Below are 21,023 nucleotides of genomic sequence, written 5' to 3' on the forward strand. Positions count from 1 at the left end.
GAAAGAGTGTGTGCAGAGAAGAGGAAGGGCAGTGTATTTAAAGAAATGTGTTTAGGGCAGGACGGAGGGGTCTATGAGGGAAGACTGGGAAAGGGAGAGTTTTGGTAGACATCTGAAACAGGGGGAGGTGTGCCTTTTGGCCAGGGTGGTTTTTTAGCATTCAAAAGGACATCCAGCGGAGAGAGCAGGTTGTGTAGGGACAAGGTGAACATATACTGAACCAACTGAACCAGAGTCAACAGTATCCAAGTTGTGAGCAACAAGAACAAAGATGCTAAAAACCAGGCAGAGAGAACAGATTCAGTGAATTGATAAAGGGAACACATGAGGTAGGGAACTTGAAAAGGACCAGGAACTGCAGACATTAGGTGTCTGCTTCTCTAAGATTCTAGTACAAATTAGGTTTACTCTTAACAGAAGCTCCAGAAGAAAATTCAGCGAAGTTCCAGACTCACAAACACCAGGAAGTGGAGCCTAAGTCCAAAACCCAGTGTAATAAGTGATTATGAAGCCTCCAGCCTCTTTCCACTAAACTGCCAGAGAATGCTATCAGAAAGTATTTTACTCTCCAGCCAGGAGACTGGAAGATTCTTCTCTAGGACAGTAACCCATACATATTACATATTTTGATAAATAATAAATATAAAAGGTAAATTTTTTTGGAAATGCTTCTTTTAATAAGGTGGATGCCTCCCCTCATTCATTCATATACCCATGAATTAATAATTTTTATTTATAATTCTTATTTCTGGAAGAAGATAGGAGTCAGCATCATTTAATCTTATTTTTTTGGTTTCACAGATGTGTTAAGAAGATTTGTCATAAATAAGTAGGTAAGAATGGAAGGAATTGTTACAATATCACTTCTCTTTCTGAATTAAATATCAAAAATCAGGGATCTATCATTAAACATCATTTTTAATGACCTATCAACAACTCAGTTAGGTTCTTATTTAATTTGGTTGCAAGGAAATAATAGGAAACCTGATTGGAAAAGGCTTGGTTATTCAGCTACTGGAATCATTGACTTTTTTTTTTTTTTTTTAAAGATTTTATTCATTTATTCATGAGAGACACACAGAGAGAGGGAGGCAGAGACACAGGCAGAGGGAGAAGCAGGCTCCATGCAGGGAGCCTGATGTGGGACTGGATCCCGGGACCCCAGGATCATGCCCTGGGCCAAAGGCAGGCACTAAACCGCTGAGCCACCCAGGGATGCCTGGAATCATTGACTTTAATTAAATGTTACTTTCACTTAGATGTGCTTTTTCTAATTCATTTACTCAGAAAGAGCTGAAATAATAGATGTAAATTTTATTCCCCTTTGCCTGTATAATTATTTTTCACAAAAATGTTATTTTGAGGGGATCCCTGGGTGGCTCAGTGGTTTAGCGCCTGCCTTTGGCCCAGGGCGCAATCCTGGAGTCCCGGGATGGAGTCCCGCGTTGGGCTCCCGGAATGGAGCCTGCTTCTCCCTCCTCCTGTGTCTCTGCCTCTCTTTCTCTCTCTCTCTCATGAATAAATAAATAAATAAATCTTTTAAAAAATGTTATTTTGATATTTGAATAGACCAAGCAAGAAGCCTTGCTGTGAAAGAATGTGCCACAGCCTTGGATATTTCCTACCAAAACTCTCTTTGCTTTGTTCTCAGGAATTCTTCCTTGAGAAGTCTGATTTTTTTAAAAAAATAATTATGTGAGTAGAACAGAGTCCTTAAATAAAGCTAATATTGAGAATTGTCTTTTTGTTGGCATCCTAAGACATTTACACCCTGGGGCAATATAACATATTCCTATGTTAAGAGGTTCCATTTCTGTTGTGGGAAAAAGATTTTTTAAAAAAATATTTTATTTATTTATTCATAGACACAGAGAGAGAGAGAGAGAGAGAGAGAGAGAGAGAGGCAGAGACACAGGCAGAGAGAGAAGCAGGCTCCATGCAGGGAGCCCAATGTGGGACTGGATCCGGGGTCTCCAGGATCACACCCCAGGCTGCAGGCGGCGCCAAACCACTGTGCCACCGGGGCTGCCCCAGAAAAAGAGTGTGAAAGCATGCACAGGTGGGAAGTAATTGGCATTGAGTTGCATTCATAAGCTGATCGATTTTAACATACGTATGCAGATTGATGACCTGTAAAATGATTTCCCTAAAACTCTTTGTGCCCATGTACCTCTTGGAGGGGATACTTGTACCCATCCCCGTTGGATGACCACTGATCCACACCAGCAAACTGGAAAACATTACGTCCTGGGAAGTAGGGATTGTTACAGGGTAATGGTGAAGCAATGTGACGCAGAGCAATCACTCCAGGATGGACTTCGAGGAGTTTTAGAGGGTCTCCAAGAAACAGATGGAACTCAAAGATGTACTTGCCGAGACTGAGCCAGGTTTTACAACTTTGTTGGGAGTTCAGGGATTTTGTTTTTCACCAGTTCTTACTGATTACCTTGGTAAAGCTTAATGATTAGCCAGCTGAGAAAACAAATGTGGTACAAGAGAGGACTGTAAGATGGCAAGACATCTTAATAGAAATAGATACACCTGGAACATAGTAATAAAAAAGGTAGTAGTACGTCACAAACAACCATTTCCTGTTTTGCCAATAGAGGATGTGACAACCATTTCATGATTGCTGTGGCACGTATAACCTTGAGAGGAATGAATGGCTTATTCATTAAGGTGAGGGTGAATTCTGATGTAAAGGTGCCATTAAGCAGAGTCTACATTCTTTGTATTCTCTGCTTTGTGATATGTATTATTTTTACCAAAGCATAGATCCTGGACTATTTGCATCAGAATCATCTGGTTTGCCTTTTAAAAAATACAAAATCCTCCCCTATACCATATATACAGAATTGGGCAAGAGGGGGCAGATGAAATTCCAAGATTTACATTTTAAACACTTCAGAGGATTTTTATGCACATTTGAACTTAAAAGCCACTGAGTCCTTCAATGGAGGTGCTAATAATAATGAAAGTCAGACCCCTGTCATACTCTATGGAGCAGCTCTGGTAGGCTCCAAGTTTGCTTCAGACAAACATACCAGGGACTATTTTGGAGGCTCAGGATTCTTTCAGGGCTGGATCATCTGGAACCTTTCTTTCCTTTCCTACCACAGCGATTTACCTCAGTCTGGGGACTACAGAGGAATGAATTTTTTATTTCCTTCTCCTCCTTCCCCCAAACAGTATCCTCCTTTGAATTTTAACAAATATTAAATCAATGCAGATATCCTGCTAGACCTTCAAACTTCTTAAAATAGATGGTACACATGCTTTAAAAATTTCAATTAAACCAACATTTATTAAAAACCCATACAAGGTCCTCTCTGGGCTGGGTGCTACAGCATACACTATTGAAAACAGACACTCAAGCTTGGTCATGGCAGCAATTAGGGGTTCTTCATCTCAGTCTGATGGTCCAGTACATCCGTTCCACATAGTCCATTTTCAGAATGGACAGAAAAACAGCAGTGTTAAGGCACTTGGAATCCGCCATGGATGCCTCAAGTTTAGGGACTTCTGAGAACCCGAGATAACGCTGATATGGATCAATCCCTTTGGGAGCAGCAATTCTTTTCAGAGCACAGAGTGGAGAGGACAACCCAAATCTTTAGTTGGTTTCCAATGAGAGGCCCTGTCACCTGAGGGACAGATGAATGACCATATATGCCTTCACGTCTGGTTGCCTCCACAAAAAATAACATTGGTTAGACATCTAAATCACAACAGGAAAAAAAAAATCTTTCTCTATTGCTAGCCACTTGTTCCATCAAGAAAATTAAAGATTTAATTAATACTTCTCAGGAAGTATTTTGGTATTTACATTTGTTGATTATCAAAAGCAATTTTGATGAGCACATCTCAGGAAATCTTAGCAAAAATTATGCTTCAAAACATTCTTTTTGAAGAACTTTGGCTAATAACATTCATTTTGGCAAAGAGCCTGGTCTTGCTGATACTAATACTTGCAATAAATTCACCATAGATTAAAAACTTTTTTTTTCTCAGAAAACTATAATCCGGGGAGTCAAGTCTGACAGCAAGAAGAAATGGGAGTTGTGGAGTACTGTTAAGATTTCAAGGCTGACCCTGAAGCAATCAGTGATGGGTTACTTTTTTTTTTTAATAAGGGAGAAAATAAATTGAGATAGATTTTTAAATTAAGGGCAAGAAAGAGGAAGAAAGGGGGGAGGAAGGAAAGGGCTATATATTGATTTTTGCTTTGGTGTTGTATTTTTTTTTGTAAGTATAATTTTCTTTTAATTAATTTTTTTAAAACAGAACACAAAGAACTTTAGTTGGGTCAAGTCTTTGTGTATGAATTTGGTTTCTGCTGCCTACCTGCATGGCCTCTGTCACAACAGGTTGTGCCAAACTACACATACAGAGCCTGATTTGCATAGCTCTCCTTTGTATCAAAAAAGAAATCAGGGTTAAGTCTAGTGGCAAGGATGCAGAGAAAGAATATTCTGGTTGATGAAAAGTGCCTTAAAAATCCTTTGCCAAATTCCTACAACTGCCTTTCTAAAAGCACTGGCTAACATTTTTATTTTAAGATCCTCTTTTAGCATACCTTGATTTCCAAAGTATTTCTGAAATGTAATTAAAATGGAATAGAAATGAATTTAGTGGGTTTTTTGCCTAGTTTTAAAATGAGAAGCTGAAATTGTGTGATTATTATTATTTTTTTAATATGGAACAAAATCAGGAGTGCAAAGACCTGCTGCAGAGCCAGAGAGCAAAAATGGGTGTTAAATAAAGCAGCAAATTGCAGTTTTTGGAAACCAGGTCTATATATTAAAGAAGAACCAGGGCATAGAGAATTAAACAAGCAGAAAAGATGGGTAAAAAAAGAAACGATGAATAATTATGCATACATACACACATACACCACCCAAAAGACGTTGGATTATGAAATCTAAGAATCCTAGTCCATAATTCATGTAAATGTGTTGCTGTGGAACTTATTTTTACTTCTCCCCATAAATACATTGTTGACACAGAGAATAATATTCTTAGTTTACCAACTGCACTTAAGAGACATTTTAGGAGTTGACTTTTCCTTTAAAAGCATGGAAACTGAAGAGGCTGTAAATCTCTCTTGCTGCCCTCATGCAGGTCTGAGATCTCACCCTACCTCTTTCCAAATAGAAATCTGTAAGACAGTGCAGACAACTGGAACATAGAGTGAAGGATTTAGGGAGGTGTCCATTTCTCGGAGAACTCTTCTTTTCCGGTACTGCTGTTCTCTATGTATTATTAATCTATTTATATTTAACTCCAGCTCTGAGTCCGCCTCTTCTAGCCACTGAACGACTTGCAAAGGAGAAGAGAGAGGGAGATGAGGGCTGCTATTATTAGGCATCCTTGTGTGTGATGAAAGTGGACGCAATTAAATAACACAATTTTGCTTCTTTGAAAATGAGAGAGGCTGTTTGGGGTGCACGATCCAGGGTAACATAACCTTTCCCCTCAAAAGGTAAAACAACAGAGCTACATTTCTGAAGTACTTAATTAGGCCTTCAGCAAGGAGTGTGGGAAAATTACAGACCCATAAAAACCTTCCAGTTCTGGAAAGAGTAAATTTTCTCTGCAGCACTCTGTCACTGCTCATTTCCTGCATCATTTTGACAACATCTCATATTTCCATGAGGCTTTGACATAATCTATAAATGGGGACAGAAAGGTGAGGAACAGAGATGATGGGGACAGAGTTTGGACCTCCCACACGGTCACTTCCTTTCAGCTTTCCATTAAAGGGTGAGGCTGAAGGGCGGCATTTTAAGATGGTTCTGTGAAAAGGCTGAAACATTAATAATCAACACAGCAAGAAGGAAGCTGTGCAAACCTGCCACTGCTTGCTCACTCTTCCAGAGGATGAGTGTAATTCAGTCATAATGAAGGCTCTTTAATGTTCCTCCCCCAAACCTTTTCCGATCTGGAAAGCCTGGAATCTGTAGGCAAGAAAGATAATCATGTTACGTCTTAGCATGCAGAGTTCAAATACTAATAGCCTTTTCGATTTGTTCCCTTCTTTTCTGTTTCTGTATGTCGGCCTGTTGTTCCTCAAAGAACCATCTCTCTGAGGTTTTACTTAGATTAAATAATAAAATAAATTCTATCAAAATGGAAAATATTTGCCAACAAATTGGTGATAGTGTCATCTAAATCAGGGAAGATGAAGGTGACTCTCATAACATATATCAATTGCACTTTTATATGAATTGCCTGCATTGTGACAGGTTCTGGATAGATACCTATAGAGTCTTAAGCAAATGATTTTCTTCTATTAGTTTATAATATAACCTTGTCCCAGCATTCTTTTTGTTTCTTTGAACCCTATTTTCCCTTGATCTGATTTTTTTTTTCTTTTGTGTTTAGCAGGACAGAAGAAAATGCTTGTGCCTACAAAAGATTTTACTTTTTTTTTAACCACTTCTGAAAGTAAATTTTGAAATCACTTATCCAAATTTAGAACCCACTTTATCAAGAATACAGACCTGATTGCCTTCTCTTAGAAAGTATCTCTTCTCTATGACCTGTGAGAAACAAATAAAGATTTTAAGGGCTTAGCAAACATCCCTGGAAAAGTGGTACACTGCAGTTGCCACTAACGGGACTAAAAGGCATATCTAAGGTAAGAGTTTTTTCAATAGTTATGGACATCCAGTACAATGAGTTAAATCTAGTGCTAAGATCAGGAGTGTGGGCGTATTTCCATAAAAGCTTGCCTTATTCCCCAAACCATTAATAATAGATCAAAAAAATAAATGAATGCACAAAAATGACTAAATAACCAGAGAATGACATAATAATCCATGCAGTTTCCAGTGTACAGAAGCAAATCTTGCTCAAAATTTCCTACTAGTCAGTCCAAAGATACAAAATAGAATCCATAAGAAAAGCAGAGCACTTTTACCGTTACTACAATAGTACAGCTATTCCTTACAGGGGAATGTGTAATATAGTCAACTGCCATGTCCCCTGGAGTAAACACAGTGATAAATTTGGTAGGTCAAAAGCATTCAATGAACTTCCTTCCATGGAGTGAATCTGTATCCTTAATTCAGTAGTTTTAGAACTGTCTGTATTTGGTCAACAGGAGAAACGAGGTAAAGCAGTGGATGTATCTGCACAAATCCATCACTATTGCTGAAGAAAACCTCTTAAAATATAGGCCCTAATATAATGAGTTTAAGAGCACTATGTTTTCAGATGATAGCTGTGCTCTCTCTCTCTCAAATAAATAAATAAATGTTTAAAAAATAATGAATTTTGTTCTAACACTTGAGAAACTGTAATGCTTACAGAGGCAGTATGATTTTCTTTACACAGAGCTGTTGTGATTAAGAAAAGCCAATCAGATAAGAATACATATTAGCTGCAGATTAACTTTAAGATGCTGGAATCCAGAATTATGAAGCTAAGAATTTCCCTGAATAAGAGCATGGTATCTTCTTCCAGGGTTGTGCCACCCTGCTTTCACTGGCTTGATGGCCAAATTATCTAGATTCTTTCTATCTTTCAGACTATGGCTGGGTTACTTTTAGCCACAGGTGACCCAGGGTAAGGTTGCATTCACTGGGCCCAAAGGTGGAAAAGCTGATTTGTGATCAGTATATATCTCAAAATACTCAATCCCACACACAAAAAAGAGGGTGACCTTCTTTCCCTCCATAGCAGGTCAGGAAAATTCTATCATTCTAAAGTGGGGAGGAATTACTACTTAAGGGAGTCTGGAGGAGGAGCTAGATTCCCTCTTGGAAAAGAAATCTTTATACCAAATTCTGGAAGATCTGATAGAAAATGGGCAAAATTTAGTTGCTGGCTACTGTGGTTTCAGGCAACCACATTAGTCTGGAAGTCTGGCCACCCTCCTAATCCACATATGTTTCACTGTGATTCAGGTAATGAAGAGAGAAGCTACCTTTTCGCTTTTGCTCTTAAGTCCTTACTCTCAACTTGCAGTATCTTTCTCTTACCAAATCTTGCTCTCTTCTTGGAACTAACCAAGCTCGCTCTGATTTCTTTTGAATCAAGTCTTCCCTGACAACTCAGGTCACACTAGTCCATAACCCATTGTTTCTCTAGGATCTAACTTACTACATTTTTTAAAAATTATTTTTTGTTGAAGTATAGTTGACATACAGTATTCTATTAGTTTCCAGTTATTACAACATAATAATTCGACAATTATTTACATGACAAAACCTCACTACAGTAAGTGTAGTTACCATCTGTACCATATAAAGCTATTACGGTATTACCATCTTCTCTGTGCTGTACTTTTCATCCCTGTGACTTACACATTTTATAACTCAAAGTCTGTACCTTTTTATTCCTTTCAACAATTTCCAAATTAATAAATTATTAACAAGTTTAAGCAATATATTGTAGGATCTTCCTGTGTTAGACAAAGATTTATAAGCTGTTGCTCTCAGGCAACAGAAGAGAGTATCAGATGGGGGCCCTGGATCTAAACTAAATGGAAGTTCTTATGTTTGAAGTTTGAAAATAGCATGGAAAGAAGATCCAGTCCCTTGCACTGCTTTGCAACATTCTTCATGTCATGGTGCATTTAGGAAATGCTAATATTTGCACAGCATGTTGGGCCAAATGAAGGGGGTTACTGATCACTCAGCCTGGGGAACCCTTGCTACTCGAAATGAGGGACTTGCTATCTTGGCACACCTGTACTCTATCTGCCACACTCTGGTTGGGAAGTTCTGAGTTGAAGCAAACATTTCCCAGGGGTCTACTATTAAACAGGGAGGGCTGTGGGGCTTATCTTATGACATTATGGGCAAAAGGGCCAAATATTAGATCCCTAAGTGGGTAAAAGAAAAATGATTATCATAAAGAGCTATGAGGAGGGCACTGTTTTTCTTGTACCCTTAAAGGAAACGTAATACAGAAATTGGTCTTTTTCAGTAATACAGACAGAAATATACTCTCTTTTACTTTACTACGTAAATCCAACATTAGGCAAACACTTTAGACTTGGTCAATACTGTGTATGATGCAGCCACATGGCCTTGTGAAGGAAAGACAAACAGTGCCCTAAATTACCAGTATGCTGAGTCATTCTATACTTCCATTCCAGTTCAGGACATAAGATGATGCTAGCAAGAGTCAATATTTGGAATGCAAGTGTTCTGAGAGGGAAAATGAGGGAATCAAGGAGATGACATAACCTTAAAAGTACAGGTGACATTTATGTGGAGAACAACTATGATAGCTGGGAGAGCAAAAAGAACTCAGAGCTTTAAGCAGAATCTCCTGGGTTCAGTGCCTTTTGTGGGGGTGGAGAAGATGTGAATAAGTAGAGAAAGAGCTGGAAAAGAGAAAAACATAATTTGTTTTAAGGAGGGAAATTAGGTATCTTTTAAAATAACTCACTTAAATCCAGTAGCTTTCATCCTTTGCTTAGAGAACACTGGTGATAAAATAAATACGTCAGCAAGCCTTGAGCAATTATACCAACAGATAAGAGAGATCAAAACAAGTATTCAGGCTATCAAGTTCAGGACGAAGGAATAAAAGGACAAAGCATTCTACAAAGAATTTAACTCTCATACTATATAAATTAAGTTTAAAAATAACTTAATTGAAGCTATTACCTTATCAAAAAACCTACTGAGCTTGACAGCATTGGAAGAACCTGCAGCTAAGTACCGTGGATTTGTGCAATCCTAGAAGATAAAGCATAAGATGCATGATTAAAAGTTAAGAAACATAAGCTCTTTGTTAGTCATTACTTTTCCTGTTGCACATTTCTATAATCAAATGTTAGGCATAATACTCTTCTAAAATATTTAAGTAATTTTCAAATTAGGATGCACAAAGCAAAGAGGAAAGTGCTAAAGGAAGATAGGGCCACTTTTGGCTATTTATTGAATATTAGAGGACATTGAACCAATGTATTCATCATCAAATAATTCATAAAGGAAGACAGGATTGCTAATTTTACTAATAACAAAACTAAGACACTAATCAAGTGACCTACCCTAAAAACAGAAACAGCCATTAAAAACTGTTAATACTTCCCTTTTTAGTACTAGTTATTAACCAGCACCATCTAAGTACTGTGCAGTTCATATGAACAGCAGGAATCATGGAAATAAGGAGTTAGAGCAAAGAACACACACAACTGCTGCCAGGTATTTCTCACTCATCGAATTGCAAAGTACTATACCACCTGGTAGGCCATAAAGGTAATAATAGATACATTTTTGATAATAATAAACAATAAAGAGTAAGTTTATTATTATTAAATATCATTAAGTATTAATAATAAATAATAGATGCATTACTATTAAATAGGATTTTGAAAAATAGGAAAAAAAATGGGGCCCAGAAGAGATGAACATTACGAGATAACTAGTAAATTACAATGATCAGTAAAGATCTTATAAGGTTTATTATCCTTTTCCTGGAATTCTAATGTTAAGTAGCTTTTGCTTGTAATAATTATCTATTTCCAGAGACAGAGCACTTTGAATTTTACCACAAATGCCACCTAAGACCAAACTATGAGGATATTGTGTAGGCTCCATTACAAAGATAGTATTTGTCTTCCAGTTGTAGATGGTCTGTGTCCCTTGGGCAATTACTGAAATCACTGTTGTTGCATTTATTCTGTTTTGTAATCTCTAAGACACGAGTCCTTTCCGGTAAATTTTGTAATAATTACCTATTTTATCTACATATAACATTTCGAGGCTCACATTTTTAATTTTGGCTGGAAACTAGAATAAATTTTCCAAAATCACCCAAAAAGAAGACTATGAGAAATTTTTCAAAAATCACAGAGTACTAGAAAAATTAGGTCTTTGAAGCCACCAAGTTTTGAATCTGACTATCAGTCCCAACATCTCTAGATTGTGTGACATTGGTTAGGTTACTCTGCCTTTAAATTTGAGCTTGCTCATTTGTGAAATAAGGATAACATAATACTTTTTCCACAGGATTTTTGTGAAAATTAAAGAAGATAAAGAAGATAATGCACATACATAGCAGGTACTGAAATATTAGTTCCCTTTTCTTTTCATTCTAAGAAAATGCTACCAGATTGAATTTTCAGGTACAAAAGCACCTAACACAATAAAAGTTAATTCCATGTATGGATCAAAAAAACTGAAACATCACAGTATAAACTGCTGTACTTGAAATAATGTCTGAACACATTCATATGGCAGCTGGGGCACATAAGAGAAACCTGAGGTAGACTCGTGCTGGACGTGTTTTACAAAATGGATATTGATTACATAGTCACCATGGTGTCAAAAGACTTCAGAGATGATTCCAAATCGAGCTATAGTGCTAAATATGAAAACTAAATCAAACAGCAAACAAGCAGAACCTCCTGAAACTTAATTCTAAGGGCTCCCAGTTATAGGTTGAGTAGGCTATAGAAACCCTATGATTTTAGGATGAGAATTTTAGAGTTTAAAGAGCCATCTGCCACTGATCATGGCTGAGGGCAAAGATTGAAGATTAATAGCTTTAAATAGCTTAGCTAAGCTTGAGAAAGGAATATTAAGTAGGGAAGATGCTTCAATATAATCATTTTGAAGTAAAAAGAAAAATTTGTCCTAGACACAATAAGCCTAATAGGACTTAAAAAAAAAAAAAAAAAAAAAAAAGCAATTGTCTCCCTATTTATAATTTAAACCAATTTGTTTTTCAGGCACGAGATGGTAACTTTGAGTTCATCTCTGATATATACATTCAAGTCTTCCCTTTTTCTAATATATAGTTTTAAGTAAATTCATACAGTAACTGAAGATGCTAGTGCTAATATGTCACCTTACATTTTTACCTGAGGCTTTATATTTACTTGCTAAGTCTTTCTGACTGCTGTCTCTTTTTGAAGCTTGTATCAAATTTTCCTCCTCATTTTTCCTTCTTCTGCATCCTCAAAACCCTCTTATTTCTGTTGTGTTCTTGAAGCTGTACACTGATAAAGGCCAAAAGTATGTTGTGTGTGAACTCTATGGAAACCATGTGTGTCAAAGTACCATTACTTGAGTACCTTTATATCTTATTAACAATTAAGAGACGGCTCTGCCTTTGCAAGAAAAATAGGAAAAATACATATCAGGGTAGTGTCACAGAAACCCACAGGCACTACAAAGAGATACATTCCAAAATACACTGAAAGTAATTACTGGAACAAATTAAGTATATTCAATGGTAATTTCCATGGGAAATAATGTTCAAACAAAGGAACTTCAGCACTTCTTCAACAAGGATATTATTATATATTCTATGTAACAGGAGTCCTCTGGAATACCATGGTCCAGTGTAACTAGCTGGGACATTTACACCAAAGATTCCATGGTGGCAGGTGAGAAAAATAAGGCACCCACCCACTGCAAAGCAGAATGTAAAAAACAATGGAATGGCAGGCAGAAGTTGATTCAGTTATGGGATAGAGGTTGGTTTGAACCAACCAGTGTTCACAAATGTTTATTCACAGAGTAAGGGCATCAGAATTACCTGAGTCATTAATTAAAATTACGGAGTCTTGGTCCTCCTGTCAGATCTTATGAATAAAAAGTTCCAGCTGTGGGGATCCCTGGGTGGCGCAGCGGTTTGGCGCCTGCCTTTGGCCCAGGGCGCGATCCTGGAGACCCGGGATCAAATCCCACATCAGGCTCCCGGTGCATGGAGCCTGCTTCTCCCTCTGCCTGTGTCTCTGCCTCTCTCTCTCTCTCTCTGTGACTATCATAAATAAAAAAAAAAAAAAAAAAAAAAAAAAGTTCCAGCTGTGGAACACTTATTCAAATTTTTTCACAGCTACATTGATAACATGAGTTTACAGGCAATTTTGGGTATTAATTGGTGATCTAGATGATTTCTAAGAGTTCTTTCAGCTCTAAGGTTCTAAATGTTAGCTGGAGAATAATTAAGTGGAAAATAGACTTAATTGTAGAGCATTGGCCCTGGAGTCAGAGTGCCTGACTAGGTCTAGTTACCTCTCTTTGGTTCTAATCATCTTTAAAATGGAAATACTTACAGTACCTACCTTATAGTGTTGATATGACGACAAACATGTGAGATAATGTACATAAAGCAGTAGAACAGGGTGTGGCACATAGTAAGTGGTCAGTAAATTATAGTCATTAGTATTATTAAACCACCACTACCACCACCACTACCAATTCCACCTGGAATTGCCAGGGCACTGAATATGTTACAGAAATCCTACCTGTGAATAATGACACATAAACCGTGACTGAAGCACTGGCCAAGATCTTTCTCTAGGCAAATCTATCTAGCTTACGTGAGAACTTTTCTTATCCTTTTTAGCATCCAGTTCTAATTGAGCTATGTATCTCAGGAAGAAACTCAATGCTCTATATACATACAAGTTTGTCTACTGCTCGTGAAGCACTCCTAGTTTACACTCTGTAGTTTTCTCATTTATCTATTTATTTGCTCTTTAAGTTAAATTCTGTAGTTTAAGAAGCTTTTCTAAAGCAAGAATAATCAAGGTGTCAGTGACCCTTCTTTGTTACTTTAATTATTTTGATTTTGGTGTGATCTTAAAATATCTTCAAGAAAAAGCCCATGTTTATATTATTCATAGAACAAAGTTTGAACATTCTAACAGATCAGCATATTAGGAAGTTGAACTGCCTGTCCTCCTCTGACAGTCTATGTTGGTTCCAATCTTCACTACATTTTGGACCCGAACCCAAATGCCTGATTTTAGTATAAAGCTGCTTTTGTGAGAATTTATGACTTGTTAAGTCTTTAACTAATGATAACAGAAATATGCATTAGTGAAAATACATACCAAATTAATTTCTTCTGCATTGAAATCCTCAGCCAGGAAAGCAGTTCTAGTTAAAACTTCATGGCGCTTGGTTTCATGAATCTGATCCAGTTTAGTCCCTATTACCAACAGTGGGATTTGGTTATCAGCAAACTGTTCCCGGTCATAATCCCTGTGATAAGTAATAATGAAGAGGTGAATAGAATTTACCTTTCTGATATAGATGTCTAATGTTTAAATGCAAGTAGCTTATACTATTTTACTGATATTTTACTGACTCTTGCTCGGCCCCCACCTATAAACCTATTTTGTCCCAATTTCTTCCATCTACTTGTTTATTTATCAACCCATCCTCACCATCTACAGAGTTTGCAGCTATTCATCTAACTACTCAAATTTTATTTTCTTGACTCTCTATAGACTAACTGAATGCCCACCAGGTATATGAAAGCAGGCTGACTTGACTTCTCCCAAAGCTCTGTCTTCTAAGGCTAACAACTCAAGAATTTTTCTAGGTAGATACAGAGAGTGGATTCAAACTTCAGTGGAGTGAAAACAGGAATCTAGGATGATATTCAAACCTTTGGTCAGAGGGAAAAATGGCAAACGTCAGGGGTATGCATAAATTCTATACCTACCACCATACACATTTCTGTCTACAAACAGTAAAGAGAAATATATCATTTTATGAAATTGAGAAATAAGGATGCTGATGGCCAGAAAAATCGACCACAGATGATGCTATAGCCCAGGGAAAGGTAGATTCAAAACATGGAAAGGAAAAGAAGCAGCTGAAATGCAAAATGAAGAGTAAAAGAAAAGAATTAAGCACCAAATAATTTTTTTAGAGCCATGGAAGAGAGCGGCGATATGAATCACTTAGGGTTAGGGGCCTTGGGTCAGTGGCTATTACAATCCTCCTCCCCCTCCCTAGTTTTACCAAAAGAACAGAGTAGTATTCCTTCTACTACTGAAAGGAATTTAGAGCCCAATGTTGACCATTTAACTTAAATTCTATTCATGTATGAGAAATAAAACAGATTTGGATTTCTGACATGTTATAAGCTCAATTTACAACAGTCAGTAAAATCTGGCTGCAAACACCTTATGACAGTAAATCAATATTGCATGATACAATCAATATAACCCAGTTAAGCATAGCTTTTCTTCTTCCTTTGACATTATTTTTCTTTCTCTTTTAATAATCTAAACTAGGGGTGTGTAAGAGAGTATGTGCAAAATTACCAAATCTTTTTGCCCTTCATAATAATCTTACAGAGCCTCAGCTACTGTTTGGCCTTGGAACATAAGTGTTTTGAACTATGTAACATCCCCATTTTTTTTAAACCTTCCATTTCTTAAAAATATTATCATTATACTTATTGCATCAAAGCCAATAATAGCTTGAGTTCAAGGCCTCTGATTCTGTTTACCAATATCAACAGGAGACAATATCAATTAGGAGACATGGTCCAAAGTTGAAATTTGCTTTATTAGAGAATAAAATTTTGAGAGTGTCCCCTTTAAGAATATTTCCTTTTCCTACACTCACTAACTCCGGCTTACATACAAATTTGTGTATATATTTATCAACCATGATCTTTAATAGACATATATCTCTGTCACTGGTATTGCATAATCTCTCATACATTAACAACTATATGTACTGTATATGTAACATAACGTATAGACATGGCATGTAATATATATGTTGCATATTAACATATATACGTATTACACATGTAACATATATATGTTGCCATATATATTTAATTGATTCTCTTGTCTTTTTAGCTTTCCTTTTTATTCACTTTTTCACTAATCTTATATCCAATTTGAAATTTGATCTCAAAATCCTTTTTTTTAAAAATTCAATAGATGAAAAACTAATAGGGAATTTTATCATGGATGGATAAGGCTGGTAACATGACAACATCACAAAGAGACAGACAACCAGGTGTTGTAATTATATACACAATACTTTGGCAAGAACAAAAAACCAAAAGCCCTGCATGTTTTAGACCTTCTTTTTTAATTTAATTATCCTCTGAGGGAAGATTTAGGATTCAGAGAAACAAATTAAGCAGACACTCACTACAGGGAAGGAAACTTGCAGGACAAGCAAGCCATCTTTCACAAATAAACTGTCAGAGAGTAAAAGGGAAAAGAAAAAAAGAAAGGGGAATGTAAGATTAAAAAAAACTTAATTAACTAAATACAATGAGTAGACCTTATCAATATAGTATCTATATAGTATAGTATATATAGTATATATATAATACAGCATAGTATATATTTATATATATAATACTATCTATATAGTATTACTATAGTATAGTAATAGTATTATATAGTATATAAACAACATTTATGAGACATTTAGGGAATTAAAATAATATTTAATATTAAAGAATTATTGTTAAATTTTAAGTGTGACAACTATATTTTGGTTATATTAAAAAGTCCTTATCATTTAAAGTTAAACACAGAAGTATATATGTAAATGAAATGATACAACATCTAGGATTTGCTTTCAAAAATAAATGGAGAGTCAAACTGTGTTCATGGATTGGAAGATGCAACAAAAATTCTCCCCAATTTTATCTACAGACTTAATGCAATTCAATAAAAATCCAAGCCAAATTTTTGTCAATACAGACAAGTTGATTTCAAATTTATATGGAAAAGCAAATGAACTAGAATAGCTAAACAAATTTGAAAACGAAGCAACCATACTGCCTATACTTACTATACTGCTACAATAATCAATTGTACAGAATTTAGTCTCTTGAAACAGAACGATATAAACATGGTCAACTAATTTTTTGGCAAAGGAGTAAAAGCAATTCAATGGAGAAAGGATCATATTTTTAACAAACAGTATTGGAACAATTGGACATTCATATACAAAAGTCAACCCCAATCAAAACTTCATGCATTTAACTAACTTGAAATGGATCACAGATCTACAAATAAACCTTCAACAACAAAATTTCTAAAAGAAACACAGGAGAAAACCTACATGATCTGAGATTAGGCAAAGAGTTGTCAGATGTTATATCAAAAGTACAATAATACATAAAGGAAAAAACTGAGAAATCAGACTGCATTGTGACAAAAAACTAATGCTTGAGAGACAACTGTTAAAGAGAATGAAAAGATGATCTGCACACTGGGAGAAAAAGTTTGCAAATCAAACATCTTACGAAGTGTTAATCTGGAGGGTATATTCCGATGGTTGCTGTACCATTTCACACTAAAAGTGAAGTCATCTGGGCTTACCCATTTGTCACCAACACTCCAGTTGGCACCAAATCCCTGTTGAGAGCTTCCAATGACCAACGATACAAGTTTTGCGATGACTTCTTATTTGTTAAGTCATGTACTAAAATAATACCTAAAATAATCAAAGCAAATGATGTCAGTACTGCAGCAATTCCTCTTCATTTCACAACTGGCAAAGGGAGGCTTAGTGTATATGAGTTAGGCTGCTGAATACACCTAGCATTTCAGTATGATTAACAAACTCAGACACAATTAATTTAAAATGTCATATACAAATTCCAACGAATAATTAATGACAAATTTTTCCGTCAGTTATATAACACTTTTTAATTCTACAAGGGCTGACAAAATGTCATTAAGCTTTTAGAATGTCTTTTCTTTTTTCCCCTCATTCACCACTTAAAGAGTGCCTGCTCTGTCTGGTCCTAATTGTAGAACTACCTCATCAATAAAAGGAATTGAAAGTACTTCAAGTATATAAGAAATTATATTTCCACAAAAGTTCAGTTTCTCCACTGTGCATAGTACTGTCATAGGTATTACACACACTCTATTATTTATACTCAATAAACTATTAAATCTAAAAAGATCTTGATTTAATTGCTATTTTTCAGCTGACAAAATATTTTCCTATAAATCACCTGAGCCTAATCAACTCAAAAGTCTAGTTTTTTTTAGTTCTTTGAATTAATGGCTATCTATAAAAGCTCGATACCTTAGTTAATAGAGCAAAAGATATATGTCACTAGAAGAGGGTAGGAAAAGATATTCAAGAAGTGTGAGTAGTAGAAAATAGATTTTTCAGAGACTGAGCAAAATAACAAAATGATGTTCAGAAATACAATTAAATTGAATCAGATATGATAGCAGACAGAACGGCAAAGCAGGTAATGATTACAATATCATAGACAAAAGAAGAAAAGTTTGAATGCCCTAGTGGAATTTAGAGTATGCTCTTGTGGTCAAAAGACTTTAGATTTTCAAACCTCTAGCCCTTTCCTATGTTACCTAGATTCTACCGTGAAGAGAGGACGTGAAACTGATGATTCTTCTTTCTTCAAGATGGGAGATATGTCAATTTGAAAAAGAAGGGCAGAAGAATTAAAATTATTTGGCTCCTCTGGCTTTTACAGATATTTGTGCAAGTTACAGTTGTCTTGGTCTAGCTAGCTCAGGTAAATCTGTTCCCCCTGGCATCTGGGAGAAACAGAGAAATAGAGATCTGACACTTGCCCCATATCTACTGCACTCCCTAATAAGGGCTTCTATCAGGCATTAAGGACACAAGACACAAGACAGATTTAAAAAAGGAATAAAGAACTGCCATTAAAGAATATAGTTAACATCTATTCAGCACTTATGTGCTACATGTGGTGCCTTACATGTGTTATCTAATTTGATAGTCTTATGAGAATCATCTTTTTTACAGATGTAGAAACTAAGGCTCAGAGGTTGAGTAACTTGCCTGAAGTCACATGGTAAGTGAGGGAGCCAAAATTTGAACTCAGGTAACAGACAGTAAAAGATTGGGGGAAAGCAGAATTAAGTCATTTTAAGGCAAAGTTGTGGTAGATATTTTCTCCTCTCCCTTACTTCCCAGATAAAAATATCAAAAAACTATGGGTGAAACTTTTGGTTAAGAGGTGAAAGGATTACAAAGGCCTAGATGAGCTATTAGGGAGGAGTCTATTCTTTGAGGGATCTCTTTTTTTTTTTTTCTTATTTTTTTTTCTTTTTCTTTTATTTTTTAATAACATAATTTTTATTGGTGTTCAATTTACCAACATACAGAATAACACCCAGTGCTCATCCCGTCAAGTGTCCCCCTCAGTGCCCGTCACCCACTCACCCCCACCCCCGCCCTCCTCCCCTTCCACCACCCCTAGTTCGTTTCCCAGAGTTAGGAGTCTTTATGTTCTGTCTCTTGAGGGATCTCTCTTAAGGATCTCCCTTTTCGCTTATTGTCCCACTTTCATTTGGGCTGAGAGTTCTTGGTCTGTAGACTGTGGGCTTGGGGGGCCATAGTGGGGCTCAAAGGAAAGAAGTCAGTGTGATAGTTGATCAGAATATGTTCCGACCTTAGAAAGAGGTAGAGATACTTGACAGGTTTCCTCCTATAGGGATTGCCAGAGTAGTCTTATCACAGTGGGAGGAAGGTAGGATATTGAGAGAAGAATGTTAATGCTAAGAATAAAGACTGCACATTTAAATGGACTGATCCTTATGCTCTGTTTCTTAGGAAACTAAGGATGAGAGATAGAGTAAGGAACCTTTAGTGCTTCTACCAAGGGAAATGTTCCAGAGTTAGGATAAAAAAACATAAAAACTGGGTCTTTCTTAACAGGAATTTCTATTTAAACTTTAAATAGGAATACCTCTCAGTCTTATCTGTAAAATTAACATAGGGTAAATGCAATTATTTCAATAATATTCAAGGAAGAGACAAATCACTAATGAATAGTAGGGATAAAAAAAGATAAATATGGATTTATATGGCTTTCTTCTTCAGTACTTAATGAATATGCAACTCAGAACTCCATAAAGTTTCTAGGATTTAAATGGTCTTTAACTTTATAATAATTTATAGTTTTTAAATTTAACTTTTTAATTTTTAATCTTAACTCTTTCTCAAAAAGATCTAAATGGCAAAAGTGTTATATATCCAAACTTCTCTTTGTCAGACCAGATTGATATCAACTTTGAGAAGTCATTTGGCTGATATAATCCAAGTTTATCACTTGATTTTAGATCAAAGCCAGGCTTTATTTCTTTCTCTCCTATTCTCTAAGAAGTCACCTAACACTATACCAGTCTTACCTATTTTTCTCACTTATATACATTCTATTAATATATGCCGTTCATCATGTACTTTCTTGCATGACAATGTCATATATTTGTGTCAACATCTTATAACCGTGTTTTGTTTCATTTATGAATGTCTTGTTTCTTCAAATAGATTGTGACACTTTCAGATAGAGTTCTGAGCTAAGTGGGAGACAGGTCTGAACTAATATAACTCATCCTGTATTTTATAGTATGTATCCAATGGCAAGTACCTTCTCTACTTCTTTTTGTATCCACAACACAATATGATATGGGAAGATAAGATATGGAAAGAGGAATATAAGGAATAAAGAAGATACCAATTACAATGTTTACCTGATAGTATGATCTAAGCAGTATAAATGAGGTGCAACTAAGAGCTAAGCATCTACCAGAAGGAAAAGGGTGATGTGTAAAATCTTGGACATCAATCAGGGACAAGTTGAAATCATATTTCACAGTAAAAAAAGCTTTTAAAAATGAATAGATGAATGAATGAATGAATGGATAAATAAATAAATAAATAATTTTAAAAAATGAATTAAAAAGGGGGCAGAAGACAAAAAAAACCCTCCATAGGTAAACCATAGCCAATGGTTTAGTCCCTTGACACAATAGGTACCTTATGAATTCCAATTATGTCCTCCATTATATACCTCCATCTCGAAGAGTGTTCCACGTATTTGACTATCTGCATCCTTAAACACACTCTTAGGCAGCTCTTTATAATTACATAGGATTCCTTCCAAGGACTAGATGAAAGAAATCCCTATATTTCTGCGACATTGGCTTAGACTATGGGACTCCTAATGGTTCTACTGGACCTACTCCATTGACTGGAAACATGGCACTCCCAGGGGACAGTGTTTAGAAAGTTCTGCTTTTTTTTTTTTTTTTTTTTAAGATTTTATTTATTTATTCATGGGAGACACAGAGAGAAAGGCAGAGACATAGGCAGAGAGAGAAGCAGGCTCCCTGCGGGAAGCCTGATGCAGGACTCAATCCCAGGACCCCAGGATCACGTCCTCAGCCAAAGTTCAACCACTGAACCACCAGGCACCCCAAGAAAGTTCTAAATTTTAGGTCAAGTACCCAAAATAAAATATTATTTATTTAGTTTACGACAATG

General features: G+C 36.0%; 2 protein-coding genes across 5 annotated transcripts in view; one reads left to right on the forward strand and one right to left on the reverse strand.

Moving 5' to 3' along the window:
• Window positions 1–21,023, forward strand: part of GTF2E1 (general transcription factor IIE subunit 1) — a 99,946-nt gene that overhangs the window by 3,003 nt on the left and 75,920 nt on the right. The window contains exons 2-3 of the mRNA XM_038582964.1: window positions 6,385–6,640; window positions 10,971–11,022. The gene's annotated coding sequence lies outside the window, so the exon portion shown is untranslated. The remainder of the gene's footprint in view (window positions 1–6,384; window positions 6,641–10,970; window positions 11,023–21,023) is intronic.
• RABL3 (RAB, member of RAS oncogene family like 3) overlaps window positions 3,277–21,023 on the reverse strand; it is a 37,583-nt gene continuing 19,836 nt past the window's right edge. Inside the window, exons 4-9 of one of the 4 annotated variants that reach the window (XM_038582974.1) lie at window positions 17,069–17,183; window positions 13,808–13,958; window positions 9,624–9,695; window positions 6,504–6,542; window positions 5,852–5,957; window positions 3,277–3,644 (exon numbers count right to left, since the gene is read on the reverse strand). In XM_038582974.1, coding sequence (XP_038438902.1) covers window positions 5,892–5,957; window positions 6,504–6,542; window positions 9,624–9,695; window positions 13,808–13,958; window positions 17,069–17,183 — 443 coding nt within the window. In that variant the 3' untranslated portion in view covers window positions 3,277–3,644; window positions 5,852–5,891. Of the gene's footprint in view, window positions 5,958–6,503; window positions 6,543–9,623; window positions 9,696–13,807; window positions 13,959–17,068; window positions 17,184–21,023 lie in introns of all 4 variants that reach the window. The other 3 variants (XM_038582973.1, XM_038582972.1, XM_038582975.1) reach the window with 3 other exon arrangements.

Source organism: Canis lupus, chromosome 33 (genome assembly GCF_011100685.1).
Source record: "Canis lupus familiaris isolate Mischka breed German Shepherd chromosome 33, alternate assembly UU_Cfam_GSD_1.0, whole genome shotgun sequence".
NCBI lineage: Eukaryota > Metazoa > Chordata > Mammalia > Carnivora > Canidae > Canis > Canis lupus.